Source organism: Hypanus sabinus, chromosome 6 (assembly GCF_030144855.1).
Source record: "Hypanus sabinus isolate sHypSab1 chromosome 6, sHypSab1.hap1, whole genome shotgun sequence".
NCBI classification, from domain to species: Eukaryota; Metazoa; Chordata; class Chondrichthyes; order Myliobatiformes; family Dasyatidae; genus Hypanus; species Hypanus sabinus.
The window spans coordinates 48749699-48768421 of NC_082711.1; the positions used below are offsets into that span (position 1 = coordinate 48749699).

Consider the following 18723-nt stretch of genomic DNA (forward strand, 5'->3'; position numbering starts at 1 on the left):
ATGAGAATTTTAATGTTTCAACTCTCAGTTAACATAGCATTGATTTGTTTCTGCAATTCTAAATTGGATGTAATATTTAAAATCTCACTTCTATTTACTCTTTTGATAAATTAGAACATGAGCAAACGTATTTTGGTGAATTGGATTACAGGTGCAAATTCAGCACTTTTCAGTAAACTCTTAAACTTAAATATGTTGGAATTATAAAATAAACTTTGCGCAGGGTAGAGGTAGATTAAGTAATACATATAACCCCTCTCCCACTCCCCAAGGGTTGGGCAGCTGTTGCATTCCTATAAAAATGAGTTGGGGGGAAAGAAGAATGTGTTAACCAATTTTTACTGTTGAATGGGAGTGGTAATTATGGGGGAAAAAGGGTGATATGAATGTCGGGTTGTAGGGATACTAGCCATGGGGCTGAGCAAAGTGAGGCTTGAGGAAAAAATGCTTCTATTGGTCCACAACTGAATGCTAAAGTTGCATGCCCTCTTTCCATGGGAATCGACAGATTGTTGGCAGTAGAAAGCCAAATGCTCCAGGTTGCTTTCAAGTTTGATTCTTTCAGCAAAGGAACATTTTGTGTGAAATTCATAATGGAAAACTGATCTATTTCTTGGATTCATGTTCTTGAATTTACATGACAATGAAACCAAAACCATTAGATACCTGTTAACTTTTTTTTGGCTATTATGGTAAAGTGCCATTTATCTTTTTATTGGGAAATTGTTATTTGTGTTTTCTCATTTTGAAATTTAGTATATCTTTCTTTTAAGGCTTACTCCCAAGATGCCTACTTAAAAGGCAATGATCCATACACAGGCAATGCCCAGAACATCCCTGAGCCACCACCTGTCTGTTATCCTCGATTGACTAACACCACTTCATCTGCACCTCAGCCTATGGAAGTTTCACCACCAGAACCTTCTCGAGGGAAGCAACAAATTAGTAGACCAGTACACGCTACTGCTACATCTGATAGAGGGTATCGGACTGAAGTGCAAGTACCACCTTCACCAGTTGATATTGCAAAAACTAATACTGCTGTTTGTGTTTGTAATGAAACAGTAAAGACTGTTATTGTGCCTTCGGAGAGGGTTGATGAATTTGCATCTGGTAGAATTAACCATTCAAGTCCAGCTCATAGAACAGAAGAAGTTCGGTATGAATTGACTGACCATACAACTGGGAAACCAAGAGTGAGGAATGCTGCTTCTTCAGCTCTGTTGACCAGTACTGCAGTTCAGCAGAGTACAAGTGGTAGGACAAAAGATTCCACAGTAACTACCACTACCACTAACATTGGTAAGCAGACAATCTATAGTTCATGTAAGGATGCTGCTTCCAGCAGGACTATGCCTCAGACTACAGATTCTTCAGCAGCCACAAATCAACATGCATCTCCAACTGTAGCTTCACACCAGAATATAGACTGGCGCAATTATAAAACATATAAAGAGTATACAGAAAATAGACGTTTGCACATGTATGGTAGTAGGACAATACAGGAAAGATTGGATAGTTTAAGAGCAGCTGTTCAAAATTCAACAGACTATCAACAAACAGCGCCAACTCATGTTACAGCTCCAGCACGACGTCGAAGCACTTCGCATGACCGATCTTACCAAGCCACATCAATGAGATATCGTAGCGTGTCTCAAGAAAGATTAGGGGAATCAGTTTTAATGAAAGATTGGCCACGAAGTGCTTCACAGGATGCATTGACATCACCGGTAATTGGGCCACAGAACCATAGGACAAGATCATGTGATTATATTGGAAAACAGGCAGAGACATTAGATGTTCTTGCAGCAGATATTGGAACAAGGTCACATGATCCTGCTGATGGTGGAGTAAAACGGATTTATGACCGAACCACTGGAGTTAATGAACTGGGTAATAGACATGTTTTTCGAGAAGGATTGCGGCAACCTGTCAGACACGTTGGGCAGCCAGGATCTCGGATGTCTCTTAGTAGTACAACACAGTCGCAGAACAATAATTTTTCACCAAGTTTTTCCAATGTTGACAGTATAAAGATACGATCCAAAACACGAAATACTACACTTTCTAGTCCTGCCCCTTCAAGGTGCAGGGTAGCCACAGACACAAAACCTGCTCAGCATTCAAAAGACCACCAACCTACTTTTACAGGCCAGCAACCTCAAGCTCCTCAAGACATGTCTTACGTACCAATGTCATTTCAAACTACTCTGCCAAGTTCTTCGTTAAACACTTCTGTTTCCTATGCAACACCACCAGTTCTCTCTCCTACCCAAAGTATTAGCATTGATGCGTTAAAAGACCAAAGAATGGTAAATCACGCCAATGTATGTGAACAGCTCTTAGATCACAGAGCAAGAGCTGAAAGTGTGCCTGAGTATCCAGCAGAAGTGGTTGTTGGAGTAAGATCAGCATCATGTCCTACACCAACATCAGTACAGCCTAGTAAGATGGTAAAGGCCTTTGCTACCTCTACTGTTGCAAATGCATCAGTTAGACAAAAGGGCAAGGAGCCAGAAAAAATTAAACTTGAAAATAAGCAAGAGGAGAAATCAAAATTGGATATGGAGAATTCTCATGAACAAAATGAAGATGCCTCTGGGCATAAAGAACAGGAAGTCTCCGACAATAAAGAAACTGTGGTTTTGAGGGGAAAGCATGCTCCAAGTCGATTAACACCACAACCACTAAGACACCAGTCATACATTTTGGCTGTAAATTCACCAGATACGGCAACCGATCCAACCTGCTGGCTACCTAATGATGCACGCCGTGAAGTAAATATTAAGCGAATAGGTGATCAGAGAAAGGCATCAAGTTCAAGCCCACAGGATGATTCATTAGCATCAATCCCTTTCATTGGTAAGACCAAATTTTTTTTAATAAATAAAACTGTTTAAAGCTTATTCTGCTATATCACAGTATGTTATAAATGAATTTAGGGGTTGGATGGGGGAGGGGGGGGTTAGGGGGAAATGCTTTGAGAAAGCTCACTGTACTATATCTCCAATATTGGTTGTGTTAGATTATTCTTTCCCTTTTGTAGTTAATTGCTCCCATTAAGTAGTTGTACAGTTTGGGAAGAAATTGGAAAGATTCTTACTGTGAAGTACAAATGCTGTTCTAAACAAAATGCAGAAGAGACCAATATTTCCAGCAAATTTATGCTTTTATGCACTTAGACATTTTACATGACTTAGGAGGTTGGTTTGTGATGGATTGGGCTGCATAGGGCTTCATTTACAACCCTCTGCAATTTTTTGCAGTCTTGGACAGGGAAGTTGCAACACCAAGCAGTGATGCATGTAGATAGGTTACTCTCAATGGTGCATCTATAAAAATTGGTAAGAGTAATTGGGAACATAATGTGTTTCCTGAGAATTTTGAGGAAGTGAGGAAGTTTAGACAATAGGTGCAGAAGTAGACCATTCGGCCCCTCGAGTCTGCACCGCCATTCTGAGATCATGGCTGATCATTCACTATCAATTGTGATAGTGAATGGTGTTGTGCTTTCTTCGCTGTGGTTTCCACATGACTGGACCAGGACAAATAGTTGGTGATATTTATCCCAAGGAACTTAAAGATTTCAACCCCCCCACCCAGCACCTTTGATATAAACAAGGCCACTTTCCACCTCACTTTCTGAATTCATTGTATTGATACTGAGGGCAAGGTTGTTATGTTCACACCATGCTGGTCTCACTGTCTCCTTCCTGCATTCCATCTCGTCATCATTTGAGATCTGGCCTACGTTTACAAACTTAAAAATGGAGTTAGGAGTGGTATTTGGTTACAGACCAGCTTGGTGGTGCAATAATATCGGCACCAGACTCCAGAGTGAAGGTTCCCAAGTTCGCATCCAAGTCGGGTCAAGCGTTGAGCTAGCAACTCAGCCTCGTCGAAACAAGAATAGCTTGCTACGGAAACATCGTCATGACGGTGCCCCGATCACTTTACTGCTGAGTTAAGGGCTATTTTTCTTTGGTTACAGAGCCAGGTGTTCCAGGTTTCAGTAAGGATGTAGCCTTGTGGGGCACTGATGTTGAGGGTAATCTTGTCAGAGGTATTGTTGCCATCTTTATTGATTGCAGTGCGTTGGTCTGGAAGACAAGGATCTATTTGCAAATGTGCAAGCAGAGTCCTTGTTTGGAGTTTGGAATTACACTAGGTGGAGCTGTAGTCAACAAGTAAGTTTGATATAGGTGCCTTTGTTAACCAGATGTGCCAGAGATGAGGGTCTGGGAGATGGGGTCTAGCATGACCATGTTAGCTTAAAGGAGGAATCAAGCAAAGGCTATCAGAATTAAAAATAAACTGCTGGAGGATCTCAGGCAGCATTTGCAGAGGCAGAGGGATAATTGGTATCCAACATCCAAAATGTCAACATCCTTTTGCTGATGCTGCAAGAGATGCAGCTTGACCTTTTGAATTCTTTCAGTTTTGCTTCAGATTACAGCATTTGCAGTCACTTGTGCCTCCAAAGGATCAAGTATTGCTGGTAAAACAACTGAAGTGCACAGTACTCACTGAGATTTCCATGTAACAGAACACCAACTTCAAACAAGGAACAATCTGTGGATAGATGTGTATATCCAACGATTGGCATCTTCCTGTTATACTCACCATTGACATGATATCAAGTTTCTATATTTGCATTTCCTAGATAACCTGCTACAGGAAGTTACTCATTTCATGTGCAAATAGAAGTGATATATGCTAGAGTTCAATAATGGAACCTTGACTCCAAAAGGGAAAAAAGCAGATTAGGAAGAGGGAGTTGCTGTGGGCCCCTGTTTGCAATTGGATAGATATGGCTGAAATGAGACAAGGGAAGTCTTTGTCTGCTATATATTAGAACAGAGTGGCTTAAACAAAGGCTTTACATAATTATTTGGAGTGCCACGATAGCAGTTGGCGGGACATTATTACAGCTCGGGGCCTTGGAGGTCTGAGTTCAATTCTGGCGCCCTCTTTGTATATTTTCCCTTTGGGTGCGTGTGTTTCCTCTGGGTGTTTTCGTTTCCTCACACTGTCCAAAGGCGTTCTGTTTAGTAGGTTAATTTGTCATTGTAAGTTGTCCTGTGATTAGGCTAAGGCTAAATTGGTGGTTTGTTGGATGGCATAGCTTGGTGGGTTATGCTGCACCTCTAACTACAAAAATGAGAATTTCAAGAATTTTGTACAATGAATTGGGGGGCAGCAACATTTTCTGGAAATGTAAAAAATGTAAAACTATGTAAAACATAGTTTGCAAGACCTCAAATCAAACTGTTTTATGGAGAGAGGGATGATGACGCATTTTAAAAAGCAAAGATAATAATTGAGTTGAAAGAACCATCAACAACACTAACTAAAGTAACAGCCACAGAGAATATTAACTGATCAGTGATTTGAGGGGAAAAGCATGAATGGGGCTTGAAATTGGTCTGACTGGATAAGTAAGTCTGGACTGGGGATGGCTTAGGAGCTGGTGACAAATGGAATAGAAGTGATGGAAGCAGCTGAACATTGATATTAATCTCTCTGATGAGCCGTTCATCAGATACTCATAATTGAGAATAACAGTGAAAACAAGGGAAGGAGAATTAGGGCCACTCAACGCTGGAATACATTGGTGCAGTTAAAAACTTTGATTTGCACTACTTTTTTCCATCTTTCTTAAATGCCTTGTATCTAGGTTTATCAATCCTTCCCTACTTTGAACAGGTCCTGGTTATTAGCACAGAAGGTTTGTTCAATGTAAGCACATGCACATACAGCTCATCAATTTCATGTACTATGACTCAATAATAATTATGTTTAACATTCAGGGTGTATCCCCAGGAATGAGATATTAATGGAATAAACCTCAAAAGGTGCTGTTACAGCTTTATATGCTATGTAGGATATAATGACAGAAATACATTAATATAGAAAATAGGAAAAGGTGTAGTTCTTTGCACCTGCTTCATCATTCAACATATTCATGGCTGATTGTCCACTTTCATACCCAGTTTCTGCCTTCCTAAACCCCCACCAAACCACACCCATGATCTGAGTAGCTTTTAAGAAATATATCTATGACCTTGGACATAGATATATTTAATGGCTTGGCCTCTATTCTGTGGATGCAAATTGCACATGTTCACTTCACTCTGGCTGAAGAATTTTATCTTAATCCTGTGTTCTAAATGACATACCCTATATCTTGAAATTGTAACCACAAATTCTGGGCTTTCAAGCCAGTGGTCATTCTCCCTTTGTCTAATCTATCTAGACCTGTTAAAATTATATAACTTTTTGTGAGACATGCTCTCATTCTTGTATACTATAGTAAATATGTAGCCTAACCAACACAATTTTTTCTTCTTCTTCTCACCCCATCACCCCTACTGGGGTATAAAATGCCAACAGCAGCTTGCCTTAGTTCTCTGTCCTGGTCCAAATGATGATCTGCCCTCTAGCCTCTGCTTTCACCACACGACTTCATACATCTTCTAGGCAAAGATCCTTCCTGTTCTAGGGATGAGGCCTTTGGACCTTCTGTTGCTGCTTCTGTAGCTCTGGGTTTTCACGGGGTGGAATTGCTAGCCCCATACTCAACCCTCCACCTTTCACATCCAGGCTTGGGACTAACCGCAGCAGAGTTATTAATGAGGATGCCATCCAGTAAATCAGTCTAGTAAGCTATAAATTCAGTCCCTTAGTGGCAAGAACATCCTCTCTGAAATAACAAGGCCAAACTGCGGATGGCATGTCAACAAGGTGTAGCAAGCCATCCTTGATCCTGTATACAAATCTTGTCTCAAAAACCAACTTGATACCCTAACTGCTTACTACCCTGAATGTTTTCTTTATTGTGAATAACTGGGGCCCAAGCTCTGCTGTGCCAGGACTAGCACAAGTTCATGCCTTGGCTTGGCATCATGTGATTAGCAGATGAGGGTTGGCATTGGAAAGACTTGGGCGATCAGTAGCACTACTCAAGTGCTTAGAAACGGTGCTTGGGGATGCACCCCAGCCATTCTAGGTATCTGAACCGTTGTATGGACTGGTTCCAGCCTAGATCCAGTAGTCACTCTCATTAACTGATAAGAGAGGGCAAGGAAGTGATTTCTTTCTTTGGTTGCACAGCTCTCCGTGACTGGCAGATTCCTCTATGGGAACCAGCCCAATATACCGATGTGTGGTTAGGGATGGTTACGTATCTAAAAGAGGAAGGAAATAACAGATTCCATTACCTTCTTCATGAGGTGATGTGAAATCCCATTAAAAAAATTCAGACAGTCTATTATAGTGTAGGGGCTGCCAATCATTTGCAATTGCGCATGCTCACCAAATTACAACCCAACGTCTCAGTTCTGAGTGGCTACACTGCTCACCCCATCCCAGCCAAATACTAGTGTTCATACGTAGTCATTCCATAACAAGCTATGGATAATTTATTAATGCAAGCCGACAATCAAATGCCACATTCCTGTACCCATGCTCCCATCACTGGAGTATGCAGCTTCAAGGAGGGTTGCACAGGTTTCCTACGCAGCAGTGTGCAGCAGTCAGTATATGACTTTCTTTTTCAAATAGAGGTTTTTATCCTTGGCTGTGCAGACTAAAGGATCAAGTTTAAAGTTCAGAGAAATTGTATTATCAAAGTACATATATGTTACCATATTCTTTCCTGAGACTAGTTTCCTTGTGGAAAATCCAAGAAACTTAATAGAATTAACAAAAGACCGTACTCGAGGACAGACAAACAGCCAATGTGCAAAAGACAACAAACTCTGAAAATACAAAATAAAAAATAATAAGTAAACAATAAATATTGAGAATATGAGATGAAGAGTACTTGAAAGTTGGTCCATAGGTTGTGGGAGCAACTCAGTGATGGGACAAATGAAGTTATCCTTCTGCTTCAAGAGCCTGATGGCAGAGGGGTAATAACTGTTCCTGAACCTGGTGGAGTGGGTCCTGAGGTTTCTGTACCGCCTTCCTAATGGCAGCAGTGAGAAGAGAGCATGGCCTGGATGATAGGGGTCCTGGATGTTTGATGCTGTTTCTCTGTGATAGCACTCCATAGAGATGTGCACAGTGGTGGGGAGGGCTTTACCCATGATGGATTAGGCCACATCCACTATATGTAGGATTTTCCATTCAAGGGCATTGGTGTTTCCATACCAGGCCATGATGCAATCAGTCAATATACTCTCCACCACAAATTTATAGAAGTCTGTCAGAGTTTCAGATGCTATGCCAAATCTTCCCAAACTTCTAAGAAACTAGAGGTGATGATTTGCTTTCTTCACAATGGCACCCTGCCTCGTGTAGCTGGATCGTGGACTTCCTGTCAGATCTCTGGTAGTTGGTAAGAGTGGGCTCCCTCACCTCTGCCCCTCTGACCCTCAACACAGGTACCCCTAAGGGCTGTGTTCTAAGCTCCCTCCTTTACTCTCTGCATACCCAGACTGTGTCGCCATCCACAGCTCCAGTCTGCTCATTAAATTTGCTGATGACACTACATTGATTGGCCAAATCTCAAATAATAATGAGACGGCCTACAGAGAAGAAGTCATGACCCTGACACATTGGTGTCAAGAAAACAACCTCTCCCTCAATATCGCAAAAACAAAGGAGCTGGTTGTGGATTACAGGAGGAATGGAGACAGGCTAGCCCCCTTTGACATCAATGGATCTGGGGTTGAGAGGGTGAACAGCTTTAAGTTCCTCGGCATAAACATCACTGAGGACCTCATGTGGTCTGTACATATCGGCTGTGTGGTGAGAAAGGCACAACAGCACCTCTTTCACTTCAGACGGTTGAAGAAGTTTGGTATGGTCCCCCAAATCCTAATAACTCTCTACAGGGGCACAACTGAGAGCATTTTGATTGGCTATATCACTGCCTGGTATGGGAAACGTACTTCTCTCAATCGCAGGACTTTGCAGAGAGTGGTGCAGACAGCCCAGCACATCTGTAGATGTGAACTTTTCACTATTCAGGACACTTACAAAGACAGGGCCTGAAGGATCATTGGAGAACCGAGTCACCCCAACCACAAACTATTCCTGTTGTACATAATATTTATTATAACTTACTATAAATTGCACATTGCACATTTAGATGGACACGCAATGTAAAGATTTTTACTCCTCGTACATGAAGGGTAGAAACAGCACAATACAGGCTCTTCGGCTCACAAAGCTGTGCCAAACATGCCCTTACCTGAGAAATTACCTAGGGTTACTCATAACCCTCGATTTTTCTGAGCTCCATGTACTTGTCCAGGAGTCTCTTAAAAGACGCTTTCATATCTGCCTCCACCACCGTCGCTGGCAGCCCATTCCACTCACTCACCACTCTCTGAGTTTTTAAAAAAAAACTTACCCCTGACATCTCCTCTTACCTACCTCCAAGCACCTTAAAACTGTGCCCTTTTGTGCTAGCCATTCCAGTTCTGCAAAAAAACCTCTGACTATCCACACTATCAATGTCTCTCATCATGTTATACAGCTCTATCAGGTCACCTCTCATCCTCCGTCTCTGCAAGGAGAAAAGGCCGAGTTCACTCAATTTATTCTCTTAAGGCATGCTCCCCAATCCAGGCAACATCCTTGTAAATCTCCTCTGCACCCTTTCTTTGGTTTCCACATCCTTCTTATAGTGAGATGACCAGAACTGAGCACAGTACTCCAAGTAGGGTCTGATCAGGCCCCTATATATCTGCAACAGTAGCTCTTGGCTCCTGAACTCAATCCCATGATTGATGAAGGCCAATGCACCGGATGCCTTCTTAACCACTGGTCAACCTGCTCAGCAGCTTTGAGTGTCCTATGGATTCGGATCCCAAGATCTTTCTGATCCTCCACACTGCTAAGTGTCTTACCATTAATACTATATTCTTTCATCATACTTGACCTACCAAAATGAATCACCTCACACTTATCTGAGTTGAAATCCATCTGCCGCTTCTTAGCCCAGTTTTGCATCCTATTAATGTCCCCCTGTAACCTCTGACAGCCCTCCACACTATTCACAACACCCCTAACCTTTGTGTCATCAGCAAATTTACTAACCATCCTTCCACTTCTTCATCAAGGTCATTTATAAAAATCATGAAGAGCAGGGGTCCCAGAACAGATCCCTGAGGCACACCACTGGTGACCGACCTCCATGCCGAATATGACCCATCTACAGCCGATCTGCCTTCTGTGGGCAAGCCAATTCTGGATCCACAAAGCAAGGTTCTCTTGGATCCCATACCTCCTTATTTTATCAATAAACCTTGCATATGGGGTACCTTGTCAAATTCCTTGCTGAAATCCATGCACTACATCTACTGCTCTACCTTTGTTAATGTTAATCTTCAAAAAATTCAATCAGGCTCATAAGGCTCAACTTACCTTTGACAAAGCCATGCTGATTATTCCTAATCATATGCCTCTCCAAATGTTCATAAATCCTGCCTCAGAATCTTCTCCATCAACTTACCAACCACTGAAGTAAGACTCACTGGTCTACAATTTCCTGGGCTATCTCTACTCCCTTTCTTGAATAATGGAAGAACATCCGCAACCCTCCAATCCTCTGGAACCTCTCCCGTCCCCATTGATGATGCAAAAATCATCGCCAGATGCTCAGCAATCTCCTCCCTTGCCTCCCACAGTAGCCTTGGGTACATCTCATCTTGTCCCGGTGACTTATCCAACTTGATGCTTTTCAAAAGCTCCAGCATATCCTCTTCCTTAATATCGACATGCTCAAGCTTTTTAGTCCACTGTAAGTCATCCGTACAATCACCAAGATCCTTTTCCGTAGTGATTATAGATGCAATGTACTCATTAAGAACTTCTGGTATCTCGTCTGGTTCCATACACACTTTTCCACTGTCACACTTGATTGGTCCTATTCTCTCTCATCTTATCCTCTTGCTCTTATATAGGTAATAAAGTCAATTCACTTGTGTGCTGGATCCTGGACAGATCCTCAGAAATGATATCACTGAGGAATTGCTGACCATCTCCACCCCGATGATGATTGGTTTATGGACCTCCCTCTTCCTCCTCAAGAAGTCAATGGTTACCTCCTTGGTCTCAATAACATTGAGAGGCTGTTGTTGTGGCACCACTCAACTGGATTTTCAATTTTCCTGCTATATGCAAATCCATCACCTCCTTTGATTTGGCCAATGTGTGTTGTCAGCAAACTTAAGTATGGCTTTGGAGCTGTGCTTAGCTTCATAATCATAAGAATGAAGTGAGGAGAGCGGGGCTAAGCACACAGTCTTATGGTATACCTGTGCCGCTCGAGATTGTGGAGGAGATGTTGCCAATCTGAACTAAGTGAGATAATTGAGGATCCAATTGCACAAGGAAGTATTGAGGCCAAGGTCTTGAAGCTTATTGATTAGTTTTGAGGGCTTGATAGTATTAAATGCTGAGCTGTAGTCAATAAAGAGCATCCTAATGTATGCACCTATGCTGTCCAAAGTGTTTTGAGAGATTGAGGAATATGTGCTCTGTAGTGTAGTCCTAAATGGTGTAGCAATATATTCAGAAAATATAAGAAAAAATAGTTTTTTTAAGTAGTAAACAACAGAAATGGAGTATGAATGCACACACGAGGAAATCTGCAGATGCTGGAAATTCAAACAACAACAACACACAAAATGCTGGTGGAACACAGCAGGCTAGGCAGCATCTATAGGGAGAAGCGATGTTGACGTTTCGGGCCGAGACCCTTCATCAGGACTCCCTATAGATGCTGCCTAGCCTGCTGTGTTCTACCAGCATTTTGTGTGTGTTGTTGTATGAATGCACTGCAGGTTTGTCACAAGAGCAGCTATTTGGCATCTTTCCAAGAAATGTTTCAGTTGTTTATTTGGAGAGCACAGTCCGCAAACTGATGACAATTAGTCAGTCTTCACTCTTATTTATACTACAATACTAATAAAATGACACTGAATCAAATTAGTTTCTATTTATTATTTTAAATATATCCTTGTTCTTAACAAAAAAAATTGTTTAGAATTTCTTTAATACAAACTGTTTTCCATTGTCTTGGTATACATTTCAAAGTGGAATGCATCATCTCAGTTTACTCTCATGTTGAAAAAAGTTTCCAGTGTTATCCAGCCCTTCAGCCTCGTTCATCTGTGACGACCACGATGCCTTCCCCAGCTAGTTCCACTTACCTGTATTACACCAATGTCCCTGTAAATCTTTCCTTTCCATATTTCTGTCCAGCTGTTTTCTAAATGCTTTAAATTTCCTCTCTTCTATCACTTTATTTGGCAGTTCATTCTATATACATAGCACACATTGATCCACAGGTCCTTTTGTGACCTCATGATTTTATAAATTTCTACTAGGTCACTCCTTGTCCTCTTTTACTCGAGGGAAACCATTCCCGGTCTATACAGTCTCCTTATAGTCAGAATCAGAATCCTTTATTATCGCCAAGTATGAGGGCACATAAAGGGAATTTAATGCCGGTTTCCCTGAGCTCTCTCTATACAGAATTAAAAACAAACAAAACAATAGTGCAAATAATCATAACCTATATACAATGAGGTCCACCTCATTGAATATACAGGTGAACTTAATTTATAATAGACTAAAATTCAAGTGTTCATAAGACTGATGGCATACGGAAAGAAATTGTTCTTGTACCTATTTGTCCTAGCATACAGTGATCTAAAGCACCTACCAGAAGGAAGGAGTTGGAACAGGTGATGTCCAGGGTGTGATGGGTCTACAATAATGCTGCTTGCTTGCTTCCTGACTCTGGATGCATATAAGTCCTGGATCGAGGGCAGCTTCACACCAATAATCCATTCCGCAGTCCTGACGGTTCTTTCTTCTTGTCTTGTTTGGTAGCTGATCCAAACCAGACAGTGATGGACGAACAGAGAACAGATTGGATTATTCCTGAATAGAATTGTATCAGCAGCTCCTGAGGCAGGTTGTACTTCCTAAGTTGACTTGGGAAATACAACCTCTGCTGAGCCTTTTTGATAAGAGTGTCCGCGTTGGATGTCCACTTCAGATCCACTTCGCCATCTTGATGACTTGAGCCCTCAAGCCCTGGCAACATCCTTGTGGAATGTTTTCTACACGTTCACAGGTTTAATCACTATCTCTTTATAGTCTGGAGTATTGAACTCCACACACTCTATCCCAGGTGCAGTATGGGCAACATCCTAACAGTTGTAACATGACGTCTCAACCCTTGTACTCAAAGCCCTATCTGATGAAAGTAAGCATGTCATATGTCACTTTCATTCTTTTTCTTGTCCAGTGAAAAATTGTATAATTAGTTTACATACATCATGCAAAATCAGTAAAGTCACAGTGAAATTAAGTTACTCTTTAAAGCTTTGGTCACCAGGTTTTAAAAAAGAAGCATGCGATACCATAAGCGAGAACATAATATGAATTTATGGGGTTATTGCCAGTGTAGTTATGAGAGCAGCTTACCTGGGGTAATTTTCTATGAAATATAAGTGATCTGAGGAGTTAACTATTTGGATAGTATATGGTATAGTCTAAAGGTTTTGTGTGAACTGTTGAGTACCCACTTTATACTGAAGATGCATTCCTCGGAGGTGGGGTGCATTGTAAATCAGTGCTATGCAGGGTCATGATAACTTCACATAAATAGACATGTGTGCCTGATTTATAAAAACATCAACCCTGATATATGATAGAGTACAGTAATTTGTGGAGTAACAAACAGGTAAATAGACCTAACTTGCACATCAGTGGAGCAGCGACACCTCGCAGTGGCAGCAGAAGGAAACAGGTGGTGGTTATATCTTAGAGGGATTAGACTATGTTCCTCCTCTAACTTTGGCTTCTTCAAGTCGGTGGCGAGATTTCACTGCCTTTTCTTAAGTTTCCTTTCATGATACAGTTCTCGGCAGCAGGAAATCATGTTGAGAGCATCTCTCTTCGCCTTATTGCTTGGCTCCCAGGCAGGGTCATTCTCGATGAACTGGTTCATAATTTGTATGATCATGGTGATGCTAGTGCTGAGGAATTTTCTGGTGAGGTTTCTTGCTGGTGTGTCCTCTTCTCCATTGGCTGGTGGTGCAATGGCATCAGTGCTGGACTCCGGAGCAAAGGCTCCCGAGTTCGAATCCAAGTCAGGCCACCCCAAGCACGCTTTCCATTCATGTAGGGTTGAGCATTGAGCTAGCCACTCGGCCTTGAAAAAAAAACAAGTGTTGAATCAGGAATGTTCATATCGTGACCCAGTTAATCCGAAATGAGACTAATCCTGACACCACACACCAGACAAGAATGGCTGACTGTCTGGTGCAACACGCTTTTAAAAAAAAATTAATGTCCTCAGATTCACCCAGGATGCATTGCTCTGCCAGTTCTTGAAGCTCCTGGGCTACCTTGCTGTCTGCACTAGCCGCTTTACTAGCTATGTATGCTATAGAGGTGACTGCACTGCTTAAATCTATCAAACCAACATCTGCTGGCTGTGAAGGTTACCAACATCTTCTTCTTGAATATGATTGAAGATTTTTCTTGCCTGGGACGTGGAATTAAAATGTGTGGTCACTGGGAGATCTTGCTTTCTGTGGCGGACAGAGCGTAGGTGTTCAGCGAAACGGTCTCCCAATCTGCGTCAGGTCTCACCAATATATAAAAGGCCACACCGGGAGCACCGGATGCAGTATACCACACCAGCCGACTCACAGGTGAAGTGTCACCTCACCTGGAAGGACTGTCTGGGACCCTGAATGGTGGTGAGGGAGGAAGTGTAAGTGCACTTACAAGGATAAGTGTCCGGAGGGAGATCGGTGGGAAGGGATGGGGGGGGATGAATGGACAAGTGAGTCGCATAGGGAGCGATCCCTGCGGAAAGCAGAAAGGCGGGGGGAGGGAAAGATGTGGGGGGAGGGATTCCACATCCTATTCCTATTCTGATATGTCTATCCATGGCCTCCTCTACTGTCAAGATGAAGCCACACTCAGGTTGGAGAAACAACACCTTATATACCGGCAGGGTAGCCTCCAACCTGATGGCGTAAACATTGACTTCTATAACTTCTGTTAATGCCCCTCCTCCCTTTCTTACCCCATCCCTGGTATAACCATATAACAATTACAGCACAGAAACAGGCCATCTTAGCCCTTCTAGTCCATGCCGACGCTTATACTCACCTAGTCCCACTGGCCCGCACTCAGCCCATAATCCTCCATTCCTTTCCTGTCCATATACCTATCCAATTTTACTTTAAATGACAATACCGAACCTGCCTCTACCACTTCTACTGGAAGCTCATTCCACATAGCTACCACTCTCTGAGTAAAGAAATGCCCCTTCGTGTTACCCTTAAACTTTTGCCCCCTAAATCGCAAACCATGTCCTCTTGTTTGAATCTCCCCTACTCTCCATGTCAACTCGATCTATCTCCCTCATAATTCTAAATACCTCTATCAAGTCCCCCTCAACCTTCTATGCTCCAAAGAATAAAGACCTAACTTGTTCAGCCTTTTCCTGTAACTTAAGTGTTTATATATTTAGATTTTTTTTTTGTTTTTCTCCCCCTCCCTTTTTTTTTCTTTCTCTCTCTGCCCATCACTCTACCTGTTCTCTATCTCCCTCTGGTCCTCCCCTCCCCCTTTCTTTCTCCCTAGGCCTCCCGTCCCATGATCCTTTCCTTTCTCTAGCTCTGTATCACTTTCGCCAATCACCTTTCTGGCTCTCAGCTTCACCCCACCCCCTCCTGTCTTCTATCTTTTCGCATTTTCCCCTCCCCCTCCTACTTTTAATCTTACTACTACCTTTCCTTTCAGTTAGTCCTGACGAAGGGTCTTGGCCCAACGGCGCTTCTCCCTATAGAAGTATAGATGCTGCCTGGCCTGCCTTCCACCAGCATTTTGTGTTTGTTGTCCCAATGCAGGGAATGACTTTCCAATAAAATCTTGAATTTATCTTTCATTTTTTCATGTTGTGCAGACATAAGAAATACTTTTCATTTACTCTTTTCATTCTTGAGAAACCATGACAAAAGTATGATTTCATTGAAGACAGATTGTGTACTTATTTCAAGTCTGGGAAACTACTTTTTTATTTTCTGTTTAGAGTATTTAATAGATACTTTTATTTTTGCACTGTGTCACGAAACACTTCTGCCAATGTTCTACATTACCATTCTGTTTTTATTGCTCTATACCATAAGTAGCCGTAGGAGCATAAGGTAGAAAAGAAAAACTCACTATTAGTTTACAGCTTCTTGAATTCAGTGTGTAGCCTCATTCTCTAATGTATACGGTAATAAACTCTGCTTTCAGATTTGATTAAACCCAGTGGTTCAAGTATTGATTTCTTATCCAAAGATATTGGGTTAAATCTCATAATTTTAGATATCGAGAAATAATGTTAAATTGAGTACAAAACAAGGGGTGGTAGGAGAGAAAAGGTTTGATTTAGAGGGGCAAAAAAAATATAATGTTTTGACCATTTGAGTCGTTGAGCAACCTGAACAATTTTATCATATATTATTGTGTGTGGTATAGTGGTTTTCATTTGTCTTCAGTGCCAAGATTGATGACACATTTTATGAATTTATGTGCATGGTGCTCTAACTCTGCTACTAATAACTTTAAAATTTGTCTACATTTCTAATTGAAAGAACAAGCTGCACATATGGTCCCATGTAGAAAATAGCACGGCCAGTCATTTTGTGTGGATTGCCCCTGCCTGAAATCACAATCTATGGCATACCATTAATCAGAACAGCAATGATTGACAAATGGACTTGGACTGTTAACTATAGTGTAATACCTAACAGGAACATGTCAGGAGGATTCAGTCTTGGCTCATTTCTTTCATGTAAATTATTTTTACTAGGGTCTCAGCAGAACAGGGATCTAGAATCAATATGAAATTTTCAAATCTATATTTAATCACTGATAATTTATGATATTCTTAATGTTACTCCTAGATGAACCCACAAGTCCCAGTGTTGATCATGAATCTGCTCACATTCCTGCATCAGCAGTAATTTCAGCTGGAGTCTCTGAAATTCTTAGAACAACAGCAATACCTTCCAGTCCTACCAAACCAGCCCCTTTTATTCGTCGCCAGTTATCACATGACCAAGGTGGGTGTTTATGTGTAGTGTATTCTGGATTTGGAAAGTTCCAGTTTTTACAGGTACCACACAGCTTTACAGGTGAGTTGCCTTTCTAGAAAATGGTACACATCATGATTTTCAGTAACACAGTTGCATGAAGAGATGAGAGTTGGGAAAAAATCATACTTTGTGTTTACTTGCGTTATTTTTTCCCCCACATTTTTTAGAAGCCATTAGAACATCTACTGATTCAAAACCCAGTGGGAAAACTGAGAGATCAAAGTCATATGATGAAGGATTAGATAACTATAGAGAAGAAAAGTTGTAAGTCACTGATTAATAGAGGCAATGTTTTTTGCATTACAATTATAAAATTAATTATAGACTTAATTTGTTATTTAATAAAAACTGTTATTTTCTACAGAAAATCAATGAAGCAAGTGCCTAGCCTGAAAGGACTAAACAAGGTTTGTAATTTTTAAAAAAATGCAAATTGCATTCTATCTCCATTTGTCTATTCTCACTTTCCCAGGGTGTTACACTTGTAACAAATAATACTTTACACAAATGTTGAGAATGTAAATGTGAACTTTCCTGGGTAGGAAGATTTTTTTATGGTCTTAAAAAAAAACAATTTACTTCCCTGATTTACTTAATTTTCAAAATTAGCATAACCAGAAAGGTACAACACAGGAACATACCCTTCAGCCCACAGTTTATGTTGTACCTGTCATGATGCCAGTTTAAACACATGGACTGTATCCCACCATTCTCTGCCTATTAATGTGCTCTCTAAATGCCTCTTAAACATTGCTGTCATATCTGCTTCCACCACGTCACCTGGCAGCAAGTTCCAGGCACCTACCACTCTCTGTATTTGTTTAAAAAAAATGCCTGGTAAATCTCTTGGGACTGACACACAAGGTTCCTCTGTCTATCAGTGCTGGTAAGGGTACTGCCATTTATTGTATGCTTTTTTTGAACATTTGAGATCACTGGGCGCAAAGAAAAGGCTAGGAATATCAATAACTGTAGCGCTTCTCTTCCTGACGAACTTAACGTATTCTACGCTTAACGTCCTGCCCCCTCTGAATGAACCGGACCTGGTGGCATCAAGATTCATCGTCACTGAGGAAGACGTTAGAACAGCCTTCCTGAAGATAAATCCAAGGAAGGCGATGGGCCCAGATGGCGTCCTGGGACGGGTTCTCCGGGCCTGTGCAAGGGAGCTAACTGGAGTGTTTGCTGACATCTTCAACTGCTCCCTGCTTCAGTCTAAGATCCCCTCGTGTTTTAAGAAGGCAATGATAATCCTGGTGCTGATGAAAAGCAAGGTGGCATGCCTGAATGACTACCGACCTGTGGCTCTAACATCAATTGCTATGAAGTGCTTCGAGCGATTGGTTATGGCACACATCAACCATACCCTACCAGTCAATCCCGACGCTTCGTCTACTGGAGCAACAGGTCAACGGCAGTTGCCATCTCTCTGGCACTACATTCCTCCTTAGAACACCTGGAGAATAAAGATGCATATGTAAGACTCCTTTTCACTGACTGCAGCTCTGCCTTTAATACCATAATTCCAAATAAACTGATTCCTAAGCTCCGGAACCTGGGTCTTAGCACTCAGATCTGCAGCTGGATCTTC

At 41.6% G+C, this 18723-nt stretch overlaps 1 protein-coding gene across 1 annotated transcript in view; it reads left to right on the plus strand.

The window, feature by feature from the left end:
- Positions 1-18723, plus strand: part of LOC132395447 (rho GTPase-activating protein 21-like) — a 197236-nt gene that overhangs the window by 130007 nt on the left and 48506 nt on the right. The window contains exons 8-11 of the mRNA XM_059972072.1: positions 774-2862; positions 16941-17099; positions 17300-17396; positions 17497-17539. Coding sequence (XP_059828055.1) covers positions 774-2862; positions 16941-17099; positions 17300-17396; positions 17497-17539 — 2388 coding nt within the window. The remainder of the gene's footprint in view (positions 1-773; positions 2863-16940; positions 17100-17299; positions 17397-17496; positions 17540-18723) is intronic.